At 43.7% G+C, this 27421-nt stretch overlaps 1 protein-coding gene across 6 annotated transcripts in view; it reads right to left on the reverse strand.

Annotated features, from left to right (window-relative positions):
- svila (supervillin a) overlaps positions 1-26132 on the reverse strand; it is a 68738-nt gene extending 42606 nt beyond the window's left edge. For 2 of the 6 annotated variants that reach the window (XM_030079837.1, XM_030079836.1), the window contains exons 1-6: positions 9189-9802; positions 5077-5140; positions 3521-3612; positions 2529-2592; positions 2293-2435; positions 1471-2206 (exon numbers count right to left, since the gene is read on the reverse strand). In XM_030079837.1, coding sequence (XP_029935697.1) covers positions 1471-2206; positions 2293-2435; positions 2529-2592; positions 3521-3612; positions 5077-5140; positions 9189-9723 — 1634 coding nt within the window. In that variant the 5' untranslated portion in view covers positions 9724-9802. Of the gene's footprint in view, positions 1-1470; positions 2207-2292; positions 2436-2528; positions 2593-3520; positions 3613-5076; positions 5141-9188; positions 9803-26110 lie in introns of those variants that run through there. The other 4 variants (XM_030079838.1, XM_030079841.1, XM_030079839.1 and 1 more) reach the window with 4 other exon arrangements.
- Between the last annotated feature and the right edge of the window lie 1289 nt (positions 26133-27421).

The raw sequence follows: 27421 nt of genomic DNA on the forward strand, positions 1-27421 counted from the left end.
CAGGGAAAAGATTCTTGCCACTGCATGGTGACAAAAATAAGACCTCTAATATCTGGATTCACAAAATTTAATACTTGATAAAGGACTGGATTTATGTAATTTTTTTTAAAGACTCCTTGAGGCTTAGATGTTTTAAGAAACAGCGGATAGCTGGAAAGACAGACAGAGATAGAGGAAGGTTTCTTATTCGTCTCTGTAACTCTTTCCCCTCAGGCCTCGCTGGTCTTGATCAGGCCCAGCTGTGGGTCGTGGTCCTGACCGTGGAGTCACACTGAGCCGCCCTGTAACACAACACTCTCCCCCCGCTACAAACACACACGCACCGTTTTGAAAAAAGAGAGAGGGGGGTTGGAGGAAGAGTGGGACAGAAACAGAGACAGATAGGGAATGACGGCCTGGCAGGGTGTGGAGTCAGAGCATGCATCTCCAGCTGTTCATTTAGCAACAAAAGACTGTAGCTCTGTAGCCTTGCCAAGGCCTGGGCTGTTGCATCAAAATTAAGGATGACAGAATTATAATATGTTTACATCCCTGTGTGTGCATAAATACTGAATGCACAAAGTATTAGGGACCTCATTCTTTGCCTACACCTGCTTTGTGAATTTTTTTCTGTGATGTCCCTGATTCTCAAAGAAGTAACTCTCTTTCATGTAAAGCAGCACACCAGGCGCACCATGACCAAGAGTCTGTCACCATCTTAGCCATCAACCTGGCAACTTGCAAATAATATCTAAAAAAGTTACAATTCTGCAAACACACTCGCTGTGAAAACACAGTTTACTCAATCATCTGAGTCGTCCTCAAAATCCCAAACTCCCAATCTCAAACTAGTGTGACAACGGCTTGGCCACTGACTTTGGACACAAACTACAACAACTGCTGTTCTGACCAAAGTCACCTGAAATCTCTGGAAGAGAAAAGCGAATACACACACACATAAACATGTTGCATTAATCTCTGCAGTGTGCTCACTGGGCGCAGCTGCTGGTTTCAGCTGGACTTGGTCTGACCTCAAAGATCATTCCAGAACAAGCTCAGGTTGCCTGATCTGGTATGAAACCCCATTCTTGCCAAGAGGACGACCTTGAACATGCATGAATGAAAAGAGGGACAGAGACAGAGATGGAGGACTAGCCTGACAGATGATGCTGTCAGGCTAGTCCATCTACAGGAGGGAATGATAAAGCAGTGTTCTGTCCTGCATGGAAACCCTCCTCGATCTTCCTGTATGAAGATAAAGATTTGAGGAAAAGCTGGGATCTGGGCTCTAGGGTGGGTAAGAGCATCAAAGACACTCTTGGTAAGACCTTCAAGCACTGAGAGAGGTGGAAACTGGCCTTTTCTTGGAATGACTTGGTATCTAATCTATTTCTGACTATTTTGCAGTGACTTCAGTTTATGCAAGAGACAATCAAAAGACTACTGAGGAAAATACAGATTTAAAAATACAACAACAATTAGGCCTCTCACCCCTGTCTGCTCAGGATGTTGTGGGCCTGCTGCTCAATGAACAGGTCCCCTGGAGATGCTCCGTGTTTAGGTGAGGTGAGCGATGGGTGCCTGCTCAGTTTGGGTGAGCTAGGTGGCACCCCTGAGACCGAATAGTCCTTGGTTGGCACCCTGGCAGAGGAAGACAATGACATCATGTCCATGTAAGAGGAAGATGACGGTGGCTCTGGAGGACCAGCATTCTCCTGCTGAGCCCTGCGCTGATTCTCCAGGTTCATCAGCCTCTCCCGCTCTGTGAACGAGTCTGCCCTGGATCGACCCGGCTCATAGCCAAGGTCTGGGTGGTATGCTGTGCGACCAGCCCTGGGGCTAGTGGTGGAGGTGTTGGTGTAGGAACTGAGGGTGATGTCTCTTCCATCCTCCCCCACGGACTCCCCCCTGCCTCGCCTCTCTGAGGCATCCGAATCCTTTCGGCTACGAGTGTAGCGCGAGGAATAGTCCACATCTGGCTCCTGATCCAAAGAGATACCGTAGCGTTCAGCTAGCTGCCGTCGTCGTTCCGCCTTGTAGCGGGCGATACGCTCAGCCTTGGAGTCCAGATCTGGGGTGGCGGTGGTGGAGCCCATGCTGTACACAGGCTCGGTATGGAGGGAGGACTGAGGCTCCACTCGGCTTCGAGATCTTGATTGCCGCTCTGGAGCGATCAGCTGCGGGTCTGGGCTTTCCGAGCCCTCCATGCCATATCGCTGGACTGTAACTACAGAGCAGAGAGGGAGACAGACAGTTACCCCAAGAGTGACTCGGGACAATGACAAATTTTAAGCCTATTCTGTGCTGTCTTACCACCACAGGGCTCACAGGGGTCAGATGCCCTTGTGTAACGCGGGGTGTCCTCCTCCAGAAGCCGGTTGGCCACCAGGCTGGGCAACAGAGACGGATGTACCTCACCCTCTATTCCCTCCAACCTTCGGGCGATGCGCTCTTTCCTGCACACACAAACAGGAAGAAAGAAGCAGTCATCCTGAACTATGTTATTAGTGCTATCATTATCAAAAAAGCCAGCACCCTGCTCTTCTCACCTGTTCATCTCCCAATCACTTGCACTTGTCGTAATGCCTTCAAATCGTTTCCTCAATTCAGAGACTATAAGAAGAAACAAAACACATGGCAAAGCAATTTTAAGTCCAACAAATTGAAAATGAATTACTCCATTTTGCACGGCTTGCAAAAATGTGGCTCTGTTCCTGACATGACAATGATGGATACAGGAATTCATGAGTATCTGAATCTGAATAACAGCTTTTTGGTTTGCAACATTCTTAAATCAAGAAATGCAAATCTACTATTTCAACCCTTTATCCAAAATGAACACCGATAAGTATATCAAATGCACTGAGACAATAAATCTCAACATCTTATGTTAAAAGCATGATAATTTGGACAAATGTTAGACATACAATGAACATGAATGCATCTGAACCAAACTAAAGTGAATAACTTCTACAGTGGAAGAATTGTATCTAGTAGGTTATGCAACATGCATTAGTGTGTTGCACTGGGTTTATAGCTCTGCTAGACAAACATGCTCTTCAATGCCTGGTTCCCCTCTCAATTTGGTCCAAATCAATTTCACGGAAGATTTAAAGACTTCTCTCAGCGTCCAACCCACAGTATAGCTTAGGCAGTCAAGACATATCAATAACAACCCAACAAATGGCTTTCAGGGCCTTTAACAGCTAATCAAAAAGTGTTCACCATAAAGTGGGCCTTTACAAACAGATGCAACAACCTCTAATAGACCGTATCCATTTACTAGGCCCAACATTTTGGTTACAATGAAGACCACATGAGAAAATGGAGATTGCAGCATTAGATATTATGCAATATCTGAGGATTGTGCATTTAGAAAAAAAAGGTTTTAGGCAAATCTTGACACACATCCACCTGGCAAAGAGGCTGCTGTTGCACAATAGCAAAACAGAGAACCTACCCCCAACCGCCAAAAACCCTGGGAAAGTCGACACTGTGAGGGTCATTTGCAAGCAAGCAGAAATAAAAAACCCTTACTCACCTTTGGGGAGACTGGCCAAGAGACTGACATCTATATCCTTGGTGCTTTTGGCTAAGTCGTCTTTTTCGTCAAATGAGAACTCTTTCTGGAAGCTGAGGGGTGCAGGAAAAATACCAAATGTTATTGAAACAGGGTCGAGCTGCGGGGAACAGGATTTGTTTATGGTCTGACAGTGTAAGCAACTGTAAGGGCCTCATTGACTGAATTTAAATTTCTCAAGAGATCAGAGGGTCATCCAAATCATAAAAAGAAGAAAAAAACGTTGCTGGAACCAGGATCTGTTTGAATGATGTTCAAGAGTCCTTTAAATCATTGTATTGTGTACAAAGCAGCAAAAACAATTAATTAATCATCCAAACAATATACTCATTTTTCAACCTGCAGTGCTCCACTGCAACTGCATCAAGAATCCACCCATATTTATCCAGACTTTATGAGAAAGCCTTAAACATGTTTTTGGGGATTTTTTTTCTGGGTTTGTCCATTCCAGCACGAGCAATGAACACAATGGTGTACTTGACAAAGTCAAGGGTGACGACAAGCTTAAGCTCTTTCTATCACAACAGCATCTATTTTCATTGCTGAACATCCTATCTGCTCCAACATGTAATCCCAGACTCCTGGATGCACAGTGTTTCCTAGTCCAAATCACATTCATGCAGCTTGGCTTCAACTCGGTGTCACCGTGTCCATGGTTCTCACTGCTGTGTAACTTTATATATAGAGTGGAGGATATGTGCACAGGCCGGGTGGAGTACTTGACACCCAGCCAACAGTGTGATGCTGAGCAATCCTGCTAATGCTGCAGCAGGGAGCTTTTACACAGCCAAGCAGCACAGTGACCTTAACTTTCACTTTCCCGCTAAGCTTGTGCAGACACTGGCTCTGTCTAATACCCTGTGTCCTGTGTCTGTGTCCACCCACACAGTCACAGATAGAGATATACACGCACTGGCAGCAGACACGTCGTTCTACCATCTACCACTGCAACAAAACTAAAAGCACACAGTGAATAATGCAGGATGGAGGCCGCTAGAGGCTGCCAAGCTCATTCAAAATTTTCTAGTTTGTAATGTAGCAATTATTTATGGTGTAAAAATGTTACATATAGCACCTTTAATATTTGTGTTTGAAGTGCACTACCGCTCCTTATGAAACTAGATACTGCTTGGTATTTTGGTTACTGTCACATCATGACATGGCATATGTGTTGTTTTTTCCTGGTTTTACAGGCGGCATTACAGCAAAGACTTTTCTGAGTAGCCTGTTGTAGCTGTTTTATTATGTATCTCTACCTGCCTGGTCATCATATCCACATTAATGACTGTTTGGCAAAGCTCTTATGTATATATATCTTATAAAAGCACCAACAGTCATCCCTATAATATTACCAAAATAAAATATTGATACAAATCTATTTGGTCAAACATATGATATTATTATATTATTCATAGATGTGACACAGCCAATTGGAACTAAGAGTTTATGAAAACATGAAACACAGCATGTTTTGCTTTTATTTTTTGAAAATAGCACTGTGATTTTACATATCTTACCTCAGAGCCCTCTTCTGTAGCAGTCTGGGGTTGCCAAGTTTTATAGGGGTCTCACTTCCAAATCCTATGGCCACAAGAAAAGCGATAACATTAACATGTGAAGTTAGATCATACAGTTTATTGGCTGAGTGGAATCTGGAATAGTAGAAATATTTAATTTTAACTTTAAATGGAAAAAAAAAAAAAAAAAAACACATTACAGATAATCATCTTGACGTGAAACGGCCAGTCTGTCTTAGGGGGCCTTGGCACAAAACCATGTTAATTAAGTGGACTTCCACAAGGAAAATACATGATTGGCAAAACAACAATCTGCCTGCCTCACTGAATCATGCCAAGCACAAAGTGATGTGTGTAGTCAAAAAGAGTTGCACTCCCTCCTCCACACAGATCACATTGCACTTACAAACAGAGACACAGTCTGGCTTTATCTTAAGTGTCAGACTGTGTGCTGTCCATGTGGTCATAGCTCTAGACGTTTGATACAGGAGAGACTGTGTGTCTCTGAGACAGACAACATAAAATCTGACCACATGTCAAGGTGGCTTTGCTGTGCAGTGGGATGGAGCCAGCAGCCAAGGACATCCTTATCACTGAACAGAACCCCTATACTAGCATGTGGAAAGGGAACTGCATGAAGAGAGAGAGTAAAAAATGCTAAACTATGCTGTCCAGTACCTAAAACCTTAAAAATATATATATCATCATGAAGCTATGCAATAAAACACTCTGAATTCCATCCCTGTGTAATTAGATTGCAGGGACAGACAAGAGTCAACATTAGTTAGTCGTTCTAACTTATTAAAGTCTGGTTTCAATTAAGGAGAATGGGAAGAGTCAGTAAACAAGGGCAAAATGTGACATAAACACCTGCCTACACAGAAATACAACCTCGTTACTTAGAAAAGGGGCATTAGTGGGCATTAAGCATCATAAACAACCTCTCAAGGAATGCAAGTTCTTTGGAGCATCCCTTTAAGGAATGTGTGTGTGCCTGGTTCACTTATTTGACTCCAAACCTCAAACGTGCGGTTTTGGCTGCTCTGGACCTCCGAGTGGCCAGAGCAGGCAATTTTGAGACAAACATGTGGTCCCACTTCCATCCAGAGACCAACCCCTCCAAGTTCACCTCAGGGGCACTCCACCCCCCACCCCCCACCCCCGACCCTACATCATTAAACCCCCCCGGCCTCCTCCCTGAAGCCGCACCTAAACCCCCATTCCAGATTTGTTAGCCCTTATTAAGCATGTTTGGGTTGATGGTTAAATCCCTCCTACTTAAGCAAAACACTGTTTGAGGAGAAAGAAGAGGGCTTATTTGGAGAGGGCTGTGCACCTGGATCTGTTTGGGATAGTTGTGTATTGTTTCAGCTGGGTGGACTATGGCTGCTGAAGACATGGCTCATTCCATGTAAGTTGTGGAGCATAATCCTATCTGAGCTGATGCTGTTCTCTCTTGACAGGGCAGCGGCACCCAGATTAAGCCAACACTGCTCAAATACCAAATACCACAATCAGAAATGTTGAGCAAATTTCCTAAATGGGACATTAACACCACATAGTACGATGTTATGCTATCAGTCTAATACGTAGCCATGTGCGGGCGGCAGATGAAAATCTCATCTCTATGAAGAGTCATCCTTCCAAGAAATAAAAAATGTGACTGATTTTTCCATGACCATCTACGCATATCTACACCTACACTGCAACCACGCTGGCTTTGAGGGGGGTTTATGAGCCCTTGGGCAATAGAACTTAGTGTATAAATCAAAGATAGCCAAAAAAAAAAACAAAAAACAAAACTAGAGTTTTCAAACAACACTGACATTGCTGATGTTAGCACAAACCGAGGCTGTGAGAAAACAAAACTAGATACCAATGTAATGCCAAATTACCTGAGGAATAAGCAATATATCGATATTATATTCAATATTGTAATAAGAGGCAACATATCATTTGGTACTTTGGATGTCGTAATATGGTGATATGGCAAAAATGTTGTGTTCTTGCTTTTAAAGGCTGCATTAGAAGAGGGATGCAATTTTCTCATTTGCCTCTACCTGTTGGGTCATCATATTCATATTACTATTGATTGTTGAAATCAAAAACCTACAGTGTGTGAAGAAAGCACAGTCATCCCTACGATATTGCTCAATATTGTTAAAAAAAAAAGCAGTATCAAGATATTCAGTAAAATATGTGCTGATAACATATTTTGTCAGTACTGCAAAGCCCTAAATTAGCTGCTTTGCACTGGGTGACAGAGAGCTGCTGTCACTCTGAGGTGCTTGTCTGAGACTGTGGCCGACCAACCATATAGAGTTATCCACAATGCAGAGCTGCACTCTTTTAACACCTCATACAGCCTATATGTTATGGCATGTGAGCCATCAGGGGCGAACCTGAGCGCCTCAACACATTCAACATTCCAGACATGGACATAAAAACCTGCGCAATGATCACAGATGTCGCAAAGCCTTTGATGCTCGCTGCAACCCACAGCAACTCACTACGCTCGGTGTAGCCGGGAGGGAGAGCGTGAGAAATTCCTCAGCACTGTGGCCCGTGTGTGTTGATGGGGCTGTAAAAATGGCTTGACGCTGATAAAACACGGGGATAAAATGATTTCATGATTCACCGGAGTGTCATTCAGGCCGTGAGGTGAGAAAAGCCTTTTATGTGATGATATCAAAGGTCCGAGACTGTATTAACACCGACTGTACAGAGAGAACACACTGATGAACTTTACTTTAACCCAAGGCACTAATCAAAGTGCACAGGGTTATACATGACAGAAAATAATGAGTGATAACAACACACAATAAAAACGGAGCTGATGTTTACTTGCCTTTAACTGGCAACACATGCTGCTTGTGGTCACACACACACAAACACACACACACACACACACACACACACACACACAGTTACCAAAGAGGCAATGGGGGTGAGCATATGTCCAAGTTGAGATACAGGATTAACTTCCACACCCGGGATTACAGCGAGCCCAAAAGGAAATGTGTCACTCCTTAACCATGGCAATTACATCATTCTGTGTGTGTGTATGTGTGTGTGTGTGTGTGGTAAGCCCCAAACAGCCCCCTCCTCTCAGCAATTGCCCACCTGCTGTCTCTTCAGTCTGTTTTGCTAGTGACACAAATGGCAACTGAGGACTCACTGAGGCAGCATTATAAAGTGACAAATAAAAAAAAAACAGAGGCAGAATCACAAATGAGATCAAACAGCAGACTGAAGAAAATGAGGTAACAATAAAGCCAATTATGCCCTTAACATCAATGACAATTTGTATCCAAGCAGCTCAGTCTCGGTAGCTAAGCATCCGTTGAAATCTGGGAGGGAAAACAGAAGACACTGAACATTTAAGTGCATGTTTTGACACAGTAATGCATCATAAATGTGGCATGATATCCAAAATCCCGAGATGAGCTTCTATGAAACCCCAACCCCCCCCCCCCAAAACAGAGCTCTGTGCTCCTGCAGTGGCCTCAAACTGTGGGCCACCTGTTGTGGATTCCCAGCCAGTTGACCATGAAGAGGCCAGATCTCAACACTCACTCCTCACTCTGGAAATATTACTGAGAGGAGTGGTAATGAGAACCACTCACGGCACAGCACACATGGACCTGTGGCCAGTCAGGAACGCATAGTCATTTGTCATATACATAAACACACACACACACACACATAGGTTCACGATGGTGTGTGCATGCACAGCCATGGATGCAAAACCTAAAATGTGTCCATATATGCACAAACCATGTACAACCACTTTCCGAACTGAGTCTGAGTCTAAGTAGCCGTGGAGCCCAGAAATAGCTGACTCCCTAAAACAGCCTCCTGCAGTGTTAAGAGTCCCTTATCTCTGCTGCGTTGTGTGTCCTTGGAGGCTACAGCTGCAGTGCAAGGACAGCTGGCTGGAAACCGGGGCACAGAGAAAGGGAATCTGCAGTTTGCTGCCTGCCAATTTGCTTCTGCTCCAGGCGCAGCCTCCCAGCCCTGCACACAGCACCAGTACCTGTCCCACGCTCTCAGCCAAAACCTGAAATCTCAGCTGTGCCCCAAGCCTGCAAGCCCAAGGCTGCTCCCCTTACCTTGCCCGCAAAACTTGACGTGACTCAGGTAATTCGAGATCCACGGGTTCCGGTACATTTTGGCAATAAGGTAAAGACAATGGACAGAGAAAAAAAAAAGAGTGGAAATAAAAGAGGGAAACAGACAGAAAGAGGGGCAGAACAACAGACAGGCAGCTGCCTGGGAGGTGATGCAGCTACAAAAGCAGTTCGTCAGTGGCCTGGGACGGAGAGAGAGGAAGAGAGAAGGAGAGAGACACAGAGAGAGAGAGAGAGAAGAGAGGAAGGGAGGGGAGTCAGGTAGTGCTAGCAAGAGGGTGAGGACGGAGAGGGAGGGGAGAGGCAGAGCGAGGTGATCCACGTCCCAGCAGCAGCAGTGGGAGAAGTTCTGGTGGTCCTGGTAAGCAGAGGGGAGCAGTGAGGCTGTAGCTGCAGCTCTGCCCCGTCTGAGATCCACACCTCCGCTCTGGCCCCTCTCCCTCACCACTAAAGGCTGCCCGCTGCCCGCTAAAACAACCTGCAGGGCGAAAAGCTGCTCAGCACGGGCTAAGCTCATTAGCCAAGGCAAGCAAATTAGGCCCCGTCCCCACTATGCAAACAGATTGGAGCAAAGTGTCCTGCATCCTGCAGAATGAGGCTCACAGGGACGGAGAAGGAAAAAGAGAGTGCGTAACAGAGAGAAGGAGTGAAGGGAGGGAGAGAGAGAGAGAGAGAGAGAGCTGGGAAGTCCCAGGAGAGTGCTGCCTTCCCTTGGCTTGCACAGAAAGAGTGTGATGCCAAAAAACCGGTGCAGAGCGTCAGAAAGAGGGAGAGAGTGCAGGTGGGAGGGGTTAACTAAGTGAGCAGAGGGGAAGAAAGTTAAAGTGATCCTCTCGGACAGATGAGAAATTCCAGTCATCTCTCTCAGTGGGGACAAAATAAAAGAGCAGCATGCAGAGAGAGAGAGAGAGAGAGGAGGAGAGAGGGAGGGAATAGAAGATGAGGAGAGCAACAGCGTGAGAGAGCGAGTGAAAGAAAATAAGGAAGAGGAAGACAGAGAGAGCGTGCAAGACAGAAGGGAATGTGAAATCAGCTGTGAGGGCTGCTATGGGAGGTTGTGAAATATGGTGTCATTATACTAAATGCTTTGGTTGTCCCTAGAATGGACGAAAAAGGTGTTTGCAGAAGAAAAACAACAACAACAACGGGCTGATTTATTGACAGTCTCCAAATTCGCCCCTCTCTTTTATACACTCATCAAAAGTCGGCATGTGTCCCACAGCGCATGCAAATTGATATTCCCTATGAGTCAGAGGGAAATGGGCCTGTATAAACCCGTTCCATCATGTGATTATGCTGTAATTGAATGCAAAGCGCAAGCCAAAAGCATGTGCAAGCACGCACACACACGCACACACACACACACACACACACACCTCAGCCTATACATCAACGTGATGACGATGCGCTTATCATTCCACCGATAGGGCATTGCGGCGAGGCTGGCCCGCAGCCCAATAATGCTTTTCAGATGCTGTTTGGGAAAACGGTGGTTACTATCTTATCTCACTGCAGCACACAGAGCAAAAACTGTCACCACAAAACACACGGGCAGCGACACAAGCCAGGTCTAGCAGATGGAAGTAGAGGTCACAAATGCCGATCTCTCTGTTGAGAGGCGCAAGGAAAAAAAAAACACTAAGATTGTGGTTTCATTGTTGTGTTTTCCACAGAAACAAGAACAAGAGCACTGATCTCAGTGGACTTTTAAAAGTTCTTGTAAATGTAAGCTCGGTTGTTAGACCTCACTTCAAAAACACCAATGAACAACAATCATATCACATCATAACATTTGTCAAATCATAGTTATCTGTCCATCTCACAATCAAGGTCTATGCAGGTGTGTGTGTGTGTGTGTGTGTGTGTGTATAATGCAGCCAGACTGGGGTGTGTGTGATTCAGAGGTGGCATATTTGGATGCTTCTGGAAGTGAGCTCATCTGGCCCAGTATGTGAGCCTGTACTGTGTCCACACACACACATGCAAACACACACACACACTGCAAAGCTGCCAATTCACACTGGAGGTTAGAGGATGGGTAGGTGCTACCTACACACCCTGTTATTTGCAGCACCAACCCTGAGGGCAGATTTGGGGTTTGGGCGGTGGGGAGGGTCCACCCAGCACTGATTTTCTTGTAAAACAACACACTGAAGTCATCACTGTCAAACTGCATCCAGCAGACTGATTTATATTATCCGGTACGTCATATGAATAAAGGTAATAAAGTAACATCATAAGATAAGAATAAATTCATGCATGTGGAGATTTTTTTGGAAAATCAGTGGAATAAAGAAGTGGCAGCCCACACTCTTTCATTCATCTGCACATTCATGTGTCTACATGAAACCTTGATTCCTCAGCATGTCATTTGACCTCCGTGTGTGAGTGCTGCCCTTTTTGGCGGTGTTCAGTTGGCAGAGTTAAGATTTGCTGAATGCAGGTAGAGACCTGGGTACAAAACTAACACCCACTTCTCCATTATGTGGTCTTGGGGGTGCAAACTACCAGAACTTCAACTGTTTTCCGTTATCCATTTTTGACATGTGTATTTAGCTAGAGAAAGAAAGACAGAAGTTGTAGGACTCAATTCTGGTGATTCTCTTTAGGGATAACCAGCTTCTCATGTGCTACAAAACCTAAATATCATCCTCAGCATCTGCAAAGTGCTAGTGTTTTGTGTTTTATAGAATTAAACAGTTGCCTTTTTCATGTTTTGCGCAGATTTCATGTAAAATCTTGGCACCTGGTGGCAAACAATGCACGATGCAGTGAAGAGCAGTACTTCTAAGCCATGTGCAACCAGGACCCAAAAGGTTTTTTCTTCCAACTCCACACTACACCAGCTGATTTCACTAATTTGTTCCTCCTCTCTGGTTGAACCTACATTCATCAATTAAATCAGCTGCTACCCGTGGGCATCAATGGACAGATGGTCGAGAATCACTGGTGTAAAGACGAGTAGAGGCTGCCAGTCTTCTCAGCAATGGTCTTGCTTGTTCACAGTAATTACACTAATGCCTCAGAATTAATGTGGTAGTGATTCATAGATGCCAACATTCTACTTGTAGTCACTGTAACGGCATGAAAAAAAAGATCAGCGCAGGTTTTGATCAAACGCATGCCAAACCTGGCCCTATCACCCTAGCTACCGTCACTACACCTATCACAATCTACCGTCTGGCTGTTGGGCAGTCAGAGTTGATGGTAATGTTTGTTTCTATGACTCATCCGTGGCAGGGGTGAGATCAGGCCTACAAAACGACCTGACTGTTTCTCCCCTGTCATTAACGATGACGACTCTTCACTGCCAAGGTTGGGCAAGACCGTGCAGGTCGCTGCTATGATGCAACACTGTTCATGTTGTTCTCTCATCTTCAAGGTGGATTGCAGGATTCATTCAGACAGTAATAAAGGGCTAAAGGGCACAGCCACAACTGTGCAGAGAAGCAAAACAAAATGCACAGATGGTCCCCAAGAAAAAAAAAAAAAAGAAGGAAATGGTATTTTTTGGCAACCAATTCCATGCTCAAATAGGTGTTAGGGTGGGACATGATGTCAACACATTAATATATTGTGATACTTCCTCTTGTGAAAAATTATTGATACACTTGTGCCAAGTATCGATATTTGAGTCTTTAACTTAATTTGCACATAGTACATTTGAGTTCCTACAAGGTGTGTTCGTTCCCTGACTTTAGGCATTTGAACTGAAACTGTTATTATTTTGCACTTTCCAAGGTAAGGGATATCGTGATGTATCATAGCTGAATATGTTACAATAAATCACATATCGGAGGATTGCCTGTATTGTGATGCCATCGTTACCGTGGGTAGAATATCATGATATTACTGTACTGCCAGTTACCCAGCGATCCTCAACACTAATAGGCGTGTGTTTATTAGTAACTCTGCAGCGGCAGATACAAGGAATGTAAACATGTGAAGAGCTGCATTAAGAGGGATTACTTTTACAACATCTCACAGCCAAACAGGAAACCACACTGTGCCACAAACTGAGGTAAACCATCCCAGTTAACCCTGTCCACTGATTATATAACTGAATCATTATGGCTTTAAAACCAGACAGACAATCTCAGAAGAATGTAAATATAACCTTTTCAAACCATTCTCGCAATTGATGAAGTCCATTGCACATTATGACCCTTTCATAAAGGGAACATTCTTGTTTTGTGAAAACTAGGAGTGCAAACCATGTAGAATTGACCAAGATACAGTTAAAGAATATGGATGTAAACAGGGGTGTGATGGTGGGTAAACGCTTTTTACGATCATTTATCCACGTATTTAAACCGTTTAAATGTGTGTAAATAGCAATTACAATCACAAGCGATTGTGATGATGCTCACACTCTCTCCCACACTGGCTGAGCCTGCGATGCGGTAGCTGAGATAAACTAGGCTTTATCCACCTTTTTACTTACCACTACAGCTCTAGATGTAATTTAGAGTCAGCATGGTTCTTATTTCATGAGTCTGCTGGTTCAGCAGATTACCTCCTTATACACTGAGTCTTAGCAAGTTTGCTGCTGTATATGCCCAAAATGGCTGGAGGCATGATGGCACAAGAGGCCAGAAATTAGATCAAAGGTCTATGAGAATTAAAATCAAAGCCACCTCTATCAACATACTTCATGATTTGAAGAAAAGACAAAGCAGTGAAACTGAACCACAAGACATTCAAATTAAGTACAAGCACAGACCAGCACGGGTTTTTCAAGGACAATATCGTATTGATACTTTTGTTTTAGTCAACGTGGAACAGCTACTCAAATAGCATTTAGACCACTGGAAACAAACTCTCTACAGAATCCCAGGATAACAATGAAACATACTCATGCACACCTGTGTAGGTGCCAATTGAAATGCAGTGGTATTGGTTCAGGTTAAGAGCCCATAGAGCGCCTAAACTGATCAATCATACTATGAATGTGTAATCAAACACTGCATCATATAAGTCATATTCGAGATGGACAACATGGACTATAGCTGATATCTATTTTTAATAAAAAGCCAATATCAGCCCAATATCAAATTAACCCTTCAAGAAGGCACTTGGGATCTTGAAATTGAACAGCACAATGAGCAAAGCGAGTCATGTTTAATATCATAACAACACAGAGTCACGCCTCTCCACTAATCATCATCCCAGATGTTCAGTGAGCCACACATTCGAGCTATTTCAGCCTGGACAGCTTCACATGTGCAGTCAGTGGGTCATTATTAGATAAACACTTCCAGACAGTCTGTGTTGCACTTCAAATGACCTCTAGCATCCCGACAGGTCTGCTAGGGCTGAAATACCTAATGGTTGCACCACCTTCACGGCTGGAAAATCTTTTGGAGAAGACAGCGAAGAAAGAGCAAGATAGAGAGAAAGACGGAGAGAAATAAGAATTAGGAGAGTTCGTCTCCTGCTCTGGGCTCTTTCACAGCCCTCTTAGAAATAAAGTCCAGATTTATGGCATCCCACAGGAAAGATATCCATCTTTTCTGGCAAGGGAGCAGCAGAGGGATCCAGCCTGCTTGGCCATGCCGTCTCTGCAGACACATAACAGAGCTCGCGCCTGTGCTGCAAGGCCATAAATTTAGACAAGGGGGTAGGAAATGAAAGGTAAAGATATTCATACCCATGCATAAAGGGAGTGAGACAGGGGAGAACTGCTGGTAAAACTCCATTTGCAAGGATGAGTTTGATGTCTTTTACTAGCCATGATGGGACTTCATTACGAAGCAATGAGGTTCTCTTGTGTGCCCTTTGACCTCTAAAAGGTAGTGAAAGTTGTGTTCAAAAACAACAGATTCTGTCCAACGCCTTAGTGACGACTCTGTGGCTTTTAATATAGGGTCTAAGTTTTCTGTGTGAGCAGTCATTGACTTGTGGCACTTTGGAGAGCCCTCAGGAGGTAAGGAAGATATCACCGGGATGCACAGAAGCCATGGACACAAAGAAAGACACTGAACATGTTTTAGTGTCTTGAGTGTGTACAGACAGTTAGTCTGAGATTTACTCAGGCTTTAGACCAAGTGTTAACAGAGTATGTTTGCTTAAATATAGTGTGTAGCTTTACTGGCACTCTGACCCCAGTTGGGCTTCTGAGATCAGATATGAAACACCTCAAACTTCAAGAGACACTCGTGAACCAGAGCTTCATACCTCGTTATCAACTTCCTTTAATAACCCTGAAGTCTTTGAAACTCTGCAGCCACACTTCTGCAAGTAGATATACCAAGATAATGCTGACCTTCAAGAGAATTTATGCACTGTATTAACACCCAGGGAAAAAACCCACATACACCCTTCTACACATGGCTTTCCCAAAATAAAACAGATAAGAGGTCTTAAGCAGGAACCTCAGTGACTCCAAGAGGAGGCCTCCAAGGGGTGCAGCAATGTTTCTCTCTCGAATCTACCAGGACATTCTCTCACAAATCACCGCCATAAATCCAGCACTGAGCATGGGTCACAAACCAGTTACACCAACATCTTCTTGTGCAATCACTTATAGGAAGACTGAGGAGCTTCTCTTGTCCAAAAATGTAGTCTTCTCTTCACATAAGGGGTGCCAGCAGTTGTGTCCAGAGACAGCCAAGCAGTTAAACGGTCTTACACTGTTGGTATCATTAATCTGTGATGGCCGTGGCATTCCTAAATTTCTTCGAATGCCTTCTAACAACCACCCGAGAATATCCATGTACCTGCTACAATCAGAGGAGAGAGCGATAGTGGAGTGAGAAGTTTAGCAGCTGAGGAAAAATGACAGCCACTCATTACTCAAAAGGCAACATGTCTTGTGGCTGCACTGCTTCCTGGTGGTGTATCAAGGATTCTCTCTGAGGAGAAATTAGTGTCTCTGCCTCTTCTAATGATGGATTTCTCCCAGTATGATTGCAAAGCACCCATGCAAAATGGTGAATCTAGAAAGACGCTCTTGCTCTGTCTAAGGAACTGACACCAAACCTTGACATTCACTGTTGATGTTTTAGATAGCTGGAAAATTTCTGCTCCATTGTAGCTGCACTGGAAATATCTAAATGTGAATCCAATCTGTGAACAGATTTTGCCATTTTCTTCCCCAGTACATGTAAAAAATAAAACTGTAAGTAGATATTACACACAACTGTTAATCAGGAATAATCTGTTCATAAAAAAGCCAATATAGCACCATCTGTTGCTGGTGCACAATGATGATGGCCTTGAGGCATCTGATGCACCTGAAATCCTGAAATACACGTCTACAGTATCTGATTCAAACAAAGGCCCTGGGGAAAGATCTGTACCCAAGTCTGCACACACGCCCACACACATTCACAGAAAGGTCTACTATTAAATGAGCACACGTGTGTGTGTGTCTGTGTGTGTGTGTGTTAGACTGAGACCAACAGCACATCTGGTTAGGACAGCTACGGCATTAAAATCCTTTACTGATCCTGTTTGCCAGTGAATTCCTGGTGCCGTTTCCATCCCCGGACACCTTCCCAGGAGCTGTCATCCTGCTCTGTTTAAAGGATGGGAGCACTAAAGGCAATGGCGACACTGCTGGAACGCAAATATCTTTCATTTCCCCCTACAGAATCGTTCAGATCAGTCGACATAATATGAGGTAAGCCAGTGGATGGGAGGCTGCCACTGGTGAGCTGAACCAACTGCAGGACCAGCAGCAGCAGCAGCAGCAGCAGCATACTGCCTGGCAGGAAACACCTATTTCCACAGAAAGAGCTGGGAACTCAATGAACCATGAGCTAAATACTCCATGTTGCTGCCATTTTTTAAAACAAACATGTTATTATTGGCATGGGTCAAAACACATCATTCATAAGCTATGAATTTTTGACCAGGCAGAGAATAGTCAAAAAAGACCAATACAACATGATCATTCATGGCCCCTATTTCCCCTCTTCCAAATTTTTGAATTTAATATCTTGTGTGTGTGTGTGTGTGTGTGTGTGTGTGTGTGTGTGTGTGTGTGTGTGTGTGTGTGTGTGTGTGTGTATACTCATGTGTCTGTACATGTAGACTCATCGACAGATTATCAACATACAGCTGGCAGTATCGCCCCATGATGACGCCACAGACTGTTCACCCCTAACTTTGTCTTTCCCTTCTTGTTCCATTTTGTCTCCTCCTTCAAACTCCACTACTAAAGATCCGGTTCAGCTAATCAAAAGTGCCAAAAGTGTAAAAATAAAAATAAAACTGGCAGATTCATCCAAAATAGAGGCAATTCTACAGGGAGGTCCATTTTGCATGCTTAGCGCAATATCTGCAAAAATGTCTCAAGTTCATGTTTCTGCTGAGCTTTTCCCAAAGCAAGCAGTCACATGTTAGAATGCCAATATCATTTTCCTACCTTTTATCAAGCCATTGGCTTCCATTCATTTTACTACAATATGAAAACTTTCACAGACTTCAAACTTTCTTCACACCAGTATTCCATCACCATAATAAAGTTATCCACATTAGTTTTCCTGAAAGCAGCATCACTGTTGTGTTTTCATGACTTTGAATTGAGAGGAGTGAGGCAGTCCATCTGCTGGACACAGTCCCTGGGGAAATGTTTGCTTTCCACAGCTAATTATCAGTTCTGTGGTTTAAGAATGGTGACAATGTGGTTAGCTGCAGAAGCAGAACATTATAAGGTGACTGTTTCAAACAACAAATTTGAAAACTGAGGGACTTTGATTAAATATTGTGAAAATTTCAGTTCTTCCACATGACTTGCAGAATGGTTTGCTGAATGTAACGTGGATTAATTGCAGTAAATTGGCTATACATTCAAAATCACTGGTATGGTCCATTAAGTTCCTCCATACCTTTGTCATTCTCAGGCTCTGACAAAAGCATAAGGCATGACTACACACACTGTGCTGTATCCCAAGCATAGCCGCTTGTGTCAGAGCTCAAGTCTGAGGTCAACGCCAAGGGCGGAGACCCCAGCTCAAGTACTTTGTCCTATTAGTGGCTCTTCATAAAGCACCACTAATTAGATTGCAAACTGTGGATGGTGGGTTAAAAATAAAGAAAAAAGGTGTCATGCAAAAGTAAATCTTAAGACCCTACATTTAAGACCACTGGGAATAAGCCTTGTGCAAGACTGTGGGTGCTCAACAAAACCTGGAGTGGGTCTGTAAACATGTTATGGGTTCACAGACAGCTGAGAAATGGGACACTTCTCCCTCATCTTTGCCTCATCTGTCCCTCTGAGTCTCAGACAGGCTGTCGAGGGATGGGGATCGGGTTACTATAACCAGTAGAGGGAGATCAGGTGACCCTTACACTCATCCAAGGTACTGTATAGTCCACAAAACATTCTCACATGGCCATTCTGACAAATACATTTAAATTCATAGGATGAGAAGTCTACCATGAAGTAAATCGGATTAATGGTTGCTAATATCTTTTTGGTGCTTGCCAGTCCGTGTTGACAGGCAACAGGACAAAACAACAGCAAAACAAAACCATAAACACAAAGTCTTAGGAGGGTCTAAGCTGTAGTCCATTTGTCAGCCCTGTGTTTATGTCTAACCTGGGTGCTGACAAGGGGGTGTCCAGGCTAAAATAAGTGGCTGAACAGTAGTATGAGACATGTGTAGTAGTGGTGCCTTTATCTACATTTCCATGAGCATCGCCTCTTTAAGACGTGACATTAATTCACATGGAGACTTGACCGCTGTCTATGCTCTGTGAAGCCAGCAGACACACTCCACACCACTGTAGGCTGTTGTCATAATTATCTGGCAACCACTGTTGTGGGTTTTTACTGAAACTGTAGTTCCTAATAAACAGTTCACCCAAAACACAGAAAGATCTTTTCACTCTTACACCATCCAGACAGTGTCTGTGAGATTTAGTGAAGTTTCCAATTCGCTGCTCTTCCACGTCTTTTGGGTATTTGTTTGTGGAGCGCATACCATCAAAAATGCACATGTGGAAAACTCAAAACAATATCATAGTCACTTGAGGGAGTACACAAACTGTGGGTGCCAGGATGCAGGGAAGATCCTAGCAGACTGGAAACTTTGCCCAATCATGCAGAAATGATCTGTGCACACTAGCGGTAGGTGTGAATATACCTTTTATTTTTTGTATTTTGAGTGAACTATCTCTTTAACAAAACTATACCTGTCCATCTTCATTGTCCAGTGAAAACTGTGTATCTCCAATTTTGTTGATTTTACTGTTTTAACTTAATTTGAGTACCAACATGCTCCTGTATGTGTTTCTGAGAAGTTGATCTTATGGAGATACTGTACATGGTTTTAGTCGGACAGCAGCACGATGCATCTTGATGCCTACTGAGCGTTCAGTTTCGCAACACAGACAAGCAACCTGACCCCAGAATCCCAGATGCAGCTACAACACAGATCCAGCAATACCTTCCATAACTCTGACACAAAGCCCCAACCCTGACACGTGAGCACAGTTCACTTCCCCTAGTGCCCACTCACCATCATATCCATGGATTAAGAGATTACATGCTCTAGATCAAAGCTAATGAATCCACAGTGATTCCCACAGCAGCCTGACACTTAGACAGACAGCTGAGAAAAGTGACTGTGACGCAGCCAATTGACAATGTGAAGGCAGTGACAACATCACAGCTCCACTTTACCTCGCCCATGCCAGAAATTAGATCAGCCTTTAGCCAATTAAGTAACTATGAACTAGGGCTGGTATATTTTTGGAACAGCCCCCTAAATATAAATCCAGCACTGAGGGCCTCATGATTAAATGATGCACACATATGCAAACAGAGATGCGTGTGTTCATCGGCATCTGGGTTAACGGTCTAATCAAAACATGGAAGCAACACAACAACATCTGCACCATGTGTGCGCCTGGTTTGACATTTTTTCTTGTAATAACATTCTCAAAGAACGAAAAACTCACAACACATGTTAACGATATGAATAATACCATGAACTTTAATTGTAGGGTGTTTGAACTTGGTGCTAAAACCAAAGCGGACATGAGTAGTGACTAAGGACAGAGAGCTCATACGCATGGAAAAACGTGTGTAAAACGTGTGCGCGTGTGTGTGTGTCTGTGTGTGTTGCCGTTAAAGGCAGCGCTCTATTTCTGTCTGTGTGTCCTGACGGAGTGAGAGCAGGTGCTGCACAATGAACAACTGTAGTTTCCCAGCCAGCCATTCACTACTGAATGAATCACACAGGGAGAAGCTCACAGCCCTAAAATCCAAAACTCCATTTCTTAAACATTTCACCGCTCAACCCGGGCAGAGATCATTACACTAAGGAAAGCATGAATTTCTAGTGAAAATCACTTCCAGGCAATTGACTGGAACTAGGAGACCATTTTACAGAGCAGAGCGTCACATTTGTAAGTTAATATCAGAACGTGTAATCAATCAGAGATAAGAGAAAGTCACATGAGGACAGTTTGAATTTTATACTGAGCAGACCGAGTCAAACTAGTAGAATCCAAAAGGGACTCTTCATTGGAAATTTTTAAGTAATCCAGACTGTTTTATATCAACATAATTCAAAATCTCATAATTCCAAATCGCCTACTGAGTAATTTACTACTTAGGGATTTGTAGACAAAACAAACACTGTCATCAGACACATTTATCTCCTCAGAAATAATGTGGAACTACATTTTCATGGTACAATCCTGAAACCTACAAAATAAATAAAACATCAAGAGCGCACCACGATCAATGACACCCTTAAGAACATGTGTAATGAAAATAATACACCAATCACAAATGATGTTGAGAGCTTCCTCACCAAAGTCACACTTGAAACTGTTGTGAAACCTCTGGGCAACAACCACATGTGAGGACAGTCATCAGACAAAAGAAACTCACCTTCTTTTAATGTAGTTCCTCTTCTCGTGCGCTACTGAAGGCCATCGGGTTCAAGTCTTGCTGAGGGAACTCTGAGCGTTTTAAGTCTTTAGGGGTTTATAAGGGTGTACTGGTTCCACTGTCCTGGGGAAGGTCAGCGCTCCAGAGACTGGTTGGGATGGGGACTACTGGGACATAAAGCTAGACTGACAGGCCCAGAGGCACTGACAACTCCCCCTGACCCCCTCCACCCCCTCCTTTCTCTCCACCACCCCCCATTAGGGGAGCATGTGCTGTGGCTAGATCTGCAGCAGGCCTGAACCATGGGGGAGCAGATAAATTTAGAACGGTACTTTCCCACTCCATCACCGCCAGGCCAGATCAATCAAACAACGAAAGACGGCAGCGGCGGTCATGAGAGGGCGATCAAACGGGGGTCAGTGATGAGAGGATGGAGTGGGAAGAAAGACAGAAGGCCATGGTGCAGTAAAACGGCATTTACAAAACAGACTCCAGTGTGTACTTCCACTCTAACGTAATAAATTTTGGAAGTAAATTCATAAAAAGTTACAGTGACCATAAAATATATAGGAGTGTTTCTTAAACTGTGGGCTGTACACATGTTTCTGATGGAGCACTAGCATGTTTTTAAAAAGTCTGGGAATTTAATTGGGCAAGTTTTGTCCCAATCTAAGCTTTGGGATGAAAAAGTTCACCAAAGCCCAGGAAGTGCCAGAGTGTTTTACTGTTTCTGTAGAGAATGAGCCATAGGTACCTAAGGCTGGTCTACTCAACTGGTGGCCTGCAGGCCACATCTGGCCCAGAGGCAACTACCAAGTGGCTAAGAAAGCTCAAAGTAAATAGACTATTTAAAAAAAAAATTTAAAATATTTTCATTGTAATATTATTTTATTAAAAATATTTGTTAATAGCAATATTACTGTATAGCCTTAATCGTCACAGCACTGTGAAAGGCAGTCGGGAAGCAAAATCAGAACTCAAGTAAGAAAGATATTCTGCCAATCAAGATATCTTTCACAAATCAATATTTCCTCATGAGATGCCATTCCAACCACACCTAGTAGCTTTTCAAAACATCTGGCTATTGACAGTCACAAGCAGGCAAGTGCTCTATTGAAAATATGTCTCTGTCAACCTTGAAACATAAACTGACAATGAAAAACATTAGTTTAACGCAGTCTAGATTGACAAATACTGGCCTTGTGGTAGTTAAAGAATATAATATTCGGAGCAACCACATTACAAAATGCTAAGGTTTTAAATACACTGCTGAAAATGTCTGGTCAATCTACATTCCCTGGTTTTCAAAATTTGCCCAATTGAATTGGTAATCGAGTAGCTCTGATATAGGTGATATTACATTTTGACAGCAGCAACAAACACACAACAAACATAACAAAATGAGATAATAAAGCAAATTACCCACAACCTGCACAGTCATTCTACCTATTAATTCTAAACTCATGCCCTCACACTTGTACCTGTAACCCTGAAATTGACCCTGTTTTTCCTAATGGAAGGTGCCCCAAAGAGAGCCCAGGGCAGAACCTGGGCCCACTGAGCAAATTCCATTTAAGGCCCTGGACACTGAGGTTTTGATAGCACTCAATCTCCCCAAAATAGACCCCTGCAGCTCAGTGGGATCAAATCAGCTGTCAGGCCAACGATCCCCCTGCTACACGCAAACAAGCCAGTGACATGCCAATGCAACAATTACGATGTGCAGACAGACAGTTACCTTTATGATAGACTTGATATACAGCGTATATACCTAACCGTCCCATGAGAATGGCATGTGTATGCGGTATGGGTATCTATGCTCTATTGCTGCTGGCATGGCAGTGGATGGTGGAAACTCTTAAAAAGGGTGCAGAGGTGGCATGCACCTTGTGGGTCATGGCAGTAAAAAGCAGCAGAGTTCAGCACTATTTAAAAACTGTCATTGTACCAACAAACGACAGGCTCAGAGGGATGAGTGAGAAGCACAGTATTTGGAGTAATGTTAGGCCGTAGAGGTTGGTTTGCTGGGTTGTATCTATCAGGTGACTCAGGGAAAAGGTGCAGGTATGCTACAGAACTGGGCCAACACGGCGTGCCAGTCCTCACAGCAAGGGGGCATATGGCTTTTAATGCCGGTATGTAGCGATCAAACCAAACCGTCTCACACTTCATCACCAAGCTTGGAAACAGAGGCCGAAGAAATGTTTAAGTGCTGAAAAAGGGGCATGAGGCTACTGCAAGCATAATCAATGGGTGCTCTGGGATTTCTTGGGAGTTAAATTCTTCACGTCATCGTCACTTCATCATATTTACAACATCCACTTTCATTTTTGGTGAACTCTGAGCCCTCCAAGACATGAGACACGAGGGAAGAAAAAAAAAAAAAAACACTGAATGACTTCAACAATCAGCTCAACAAGCAGACAAACCTCTCATTCATCATGCTGATGATTATACATTTGGGGTCCAAAACCCCAAAGAAGGACAACATTAGCCAGATGAAGAGGAAGGAAGGGAATCGAACACACACAAAGACCCAAAGATAAGGACAAGGCTCAGTTTCAGCTGGCCCCTGAACAAAGGACACACTGGGCAAAGGAGAGGCCACTGGGAGACGGCCAGTTAATGGGACAGAATTTAAGTGGAGCGAGGTGGGCGATGAGAATGACTCAGTGATTTCTCATTATGTACATGTTGAGTGGGGGGCGGTGTATAAGACATACAGGACATACAATGATTAGAATTATGAATATATACTTATACACATGAACAGAGCACACTTCAAGCTGGGATTTTTAGGGTGATTTACACAACAAATAGCACCCTCTAGTGTTCACAGCCAGGTACAGCTACACAGATCTTAAGCCTCCACTCCATCTTCACTGACTCCTGGCCTCTATAGTTGGCTTTAAGTCTCAACACCACTCCCTTTCCAAGATATCACACCAATTGATTTGTTTATGGCTGTGTGAAAAGGTAAACCCTGAAACTGATTCATGCTTTTTCGGCTGGTTGAGAGAGCAGGCCTGGGAAGCGGGCCAAGTTTTCAAGTTCCTCAATGGAGGCGAGGCAAGGCTTTGTACTTTCAATAAGCTTTCAAAGCGAAGGGGGTTCAGCCACTCCAACGCTAATTAGCAGCGGAGAAACATTAATGCTTTAGCAGCCAGCACAGAAATGTGGGAGCGAATGTGATTTCAATTTAGCCCGTGTTAGGCGAGGGATGAATGTTGATTGCTAACATGCCCGAACCACACTGTACTGTCAGCACAACTGAAAAAAACTGAGGGTAAAAGAACTTGCCTCCTGTTTTTCCATAAACAGCTGCAGATAGACCACAACAATGCCCTGGGATGCTGAAAAACTGGAAATATTTGTAGTTTTAAACCCACCCCCGTCCTTCACGCCATCACTTTGAGAAAGGTCAGCCATGCAGGCAATCTCACACACTGTGGCTTTGCTTTAAAAGGCAAGGTTTTATAAAAGCTGGCACCAGAAACTAAGGTTAAGAAGTGTTTCTGGGTGCAGAGCCCTCACACCCATAAAGCCAGGCATGGAGGAGCAATGAAATGACAGAACAGACCAGACTGGGCCTACCCAACCCTGGCTCTATCCAACAGCATGGGCTGCCATTCACATGGAGCACTGAGCATGAACTGGACCCAATTACACCGAGGCACAATAAAACTCTGTTTAAAGTGGTTGGAAAAGAAATAACAGATGGGATAAATGAACAACAACACCAGAAAAGGTTGGAACTGCTCTCTAACGTCTGTATGTCAAAACAAAAAAGCTCTATCCCATAACTGTCAGTATCTGATAAGCAGTAATTACTTTTTTCTTTCTTTTTCTTTCTTCTTCTTTTCTTTCTTTCTTTTTTTTTTTTTTTTGCAAAAATCTAGGTGGTACAGAGAATAGGATTCAAGTTTTCTGTACAATTTCTTTTTTATTTGCCAGTTTTGCAGAGTGTGAAAACACTTTTGGCACACAGATACACACAGTAAGAACACAATCCAATGTTCTGCCACTACCGTTATCCTCGCTTGAACAGTTTTCATTCATATGACATATCAAGCCACAAACACTATTCTGTGTGGTGCGTAAAACAAAATGAAACAGACAGGTTTGTTCTTATAATCAGACCATAAATGGGACTGTGATTACTGACAAAAACTCACCTCAATGCTCGCTGTCTTTCACTCACACAGAAGCAAAAACTAAAGTTGCTTTGGCCGAGTCGTGCACTCACAGGCCTGCCAAAGGAACCAAAGCGGTTTCAGTGAAAGCCTCTTCCTCTTGCTAAACAATCACACCTCTTCTCATCACTGATGAACTGCACATCAGGGCCTGTCAGGCAACAAGAGCTTAAGGGGAAAAGTTCACCACTGAAGACCCACTGCTACAGAACCAAACACAATATTTCAAGATGTCATTCACTGGCCACAAATAGACAGTGCAGAAGTAGATAAGAGCTTCAGAGAGGCGGGGAGATAAAGAGGTTCAAGGGTGAGAGAAACTGAGATGAAGAGAAAGAAATTGGTAGTAGAATAGTCTACATCAGGGAGAGTGATAAAAGCACAGAGCCACAAATCTCGAGAGTGAAATAATCCAAAGATAAGACACGGATTGGTGAATTCTTTAACAGAAGCTCCATTTGTACAGCAGAGTGCCTTATCTTGACAGCACCCATCGCTGACAGCTCCAGCCCCCTGCTCCTCCCTTGAAGTGATGACACGTTAAATAATAATAAAAAAAAATGCCTACACTTTGTCAAGGCTAGGGTTTGACCCCATCTCACCCCTGCCATCCCACACTGTGATGACCTACATGTCTACTCAACAGCAGCAAAATTGCTGTTACACAAACCAGACCACTTTCCCACCAAAGCATGCCGCCAAGGCCCACTAAGGCAGATAAATGGGCTTTCACTGCGCATTAACGAGCGGATGTGTCCACCACAGAGAGCAATCATACAGCCAAAGTAAGACAAAATGGAAAAACAGAGGCCAAGATTGAGAAATTTGATATCAAAGCAAAGACAAAGGCTGGACTGTACCTTTCATAGTGCCCCTTCTTTCAGTTGGGTGACCGTTATCTTTGTGTTGGAGTAGATTATCGCCACCAAGAGTATCCACAGGCAGATCAAAGAGGAGACAGAGAGAGGGGAGGCGGAGGAGAAAGGGGGAAAGAGACAGCAAGAAGATGAGTGAGACAGGCAGAAAGAGAGGGACGGAGGAAGAGTGAGATTTGCCAGTGGGTAGGACTCTGGACGGGGAGTCACGTGACCAGGCTGGAGGCAACTGGCGGCTCACCAGGAACCACGGCCCACAAAACCACAGGGCGGGTTTGGCGGTCACACCAGTGTTGGCCCATTAAGGCAGCAACATGGGAGGTTAGACAGCCAGTCTGGCATCTGGGTGTGGGCTGCCAGGATCCCGGCCCGCGATTCATCTCCAAGAAGGAGATGTACACCTGGAGTGTGCTTAACAGCGCTAATGGACATTATGACAGAGATGAATAGATATGGCAACACTCATTTGTACTAATGAGCTCTGATGAAGAGGATGGAGTGAGTCAACCACCAGAGATAGAAGAGGAGGAATCCCTCTTTGCTCTTTCCAACGGCACTGATGAGCCAAACAGAGTGACAGTTAAACCAGAAGTTTCCAACATGAGGGACAGCCAACGGCCCTAACTGACAAACACAGACACAAACGCGATTCCTGCTCTTCCAGGAGATAAGTGGGAGTGCTACATCACTGCCAGTGACAGTTTGAGAGGTGTTTTTCTTCCAGGTCAGAGGTTAAGTGGACTGATTTGCTGGGGGGTTGTACATCAGTCTTCAAGCCAGACTCTGTACACGCTGGTCCCACATGTACTGAGAGCAAGCAATGACAATGAGAAATGCCACTCAAAACAATGAACTTCAAGTCACATGAGCTGATGACATACTAAATAAAAAATGCTTACACCTTGTCATGGCTAGGGTTCAGCCAGTGTGGGTTTCTGAAAGCCAATTCCCCTTATTATTTTTTGTCCCCTTATTCATTATTGTTAAATATGTCCATTTTCAAGCTACAAAAAAATTCACTACTGAGTGTTTAGCCAAAAACTGTGCTCTTCTTGGGCGTCTCTGAAAAAGCATTTACACCATGAGACACCAAAACTCTCGAATGAAACATTAAATGGTAAGGAAACTCTGGGGTTAATTTACAAATATCTATGAATATCTGACAAAATTTAAAAAGAAAAAAAATTACATTGCACATTTTATGAACTTTTTATGCAGCTACCATCAGGTAGGAACCTCCATCATAGTGGAAAGAAACCCACTGGCAAAATCTGATATTTAATGATAAGGCCAATA

This window comes from Myripristis murdjan, chromosome 20 (genome assembly GCF_902150065.1).
Source record: "Myripristis murdjan chromosome 20, fMyrMur1.1, whole genome shotgun sequence".
In the NCBI taxonomy this organism is placed as follows: Eukaryota; Metazoa; Chordata; class Actinopteri; order Holocentriformes; family Holocentridae; genus Myripristis; species Myripristis murdjan.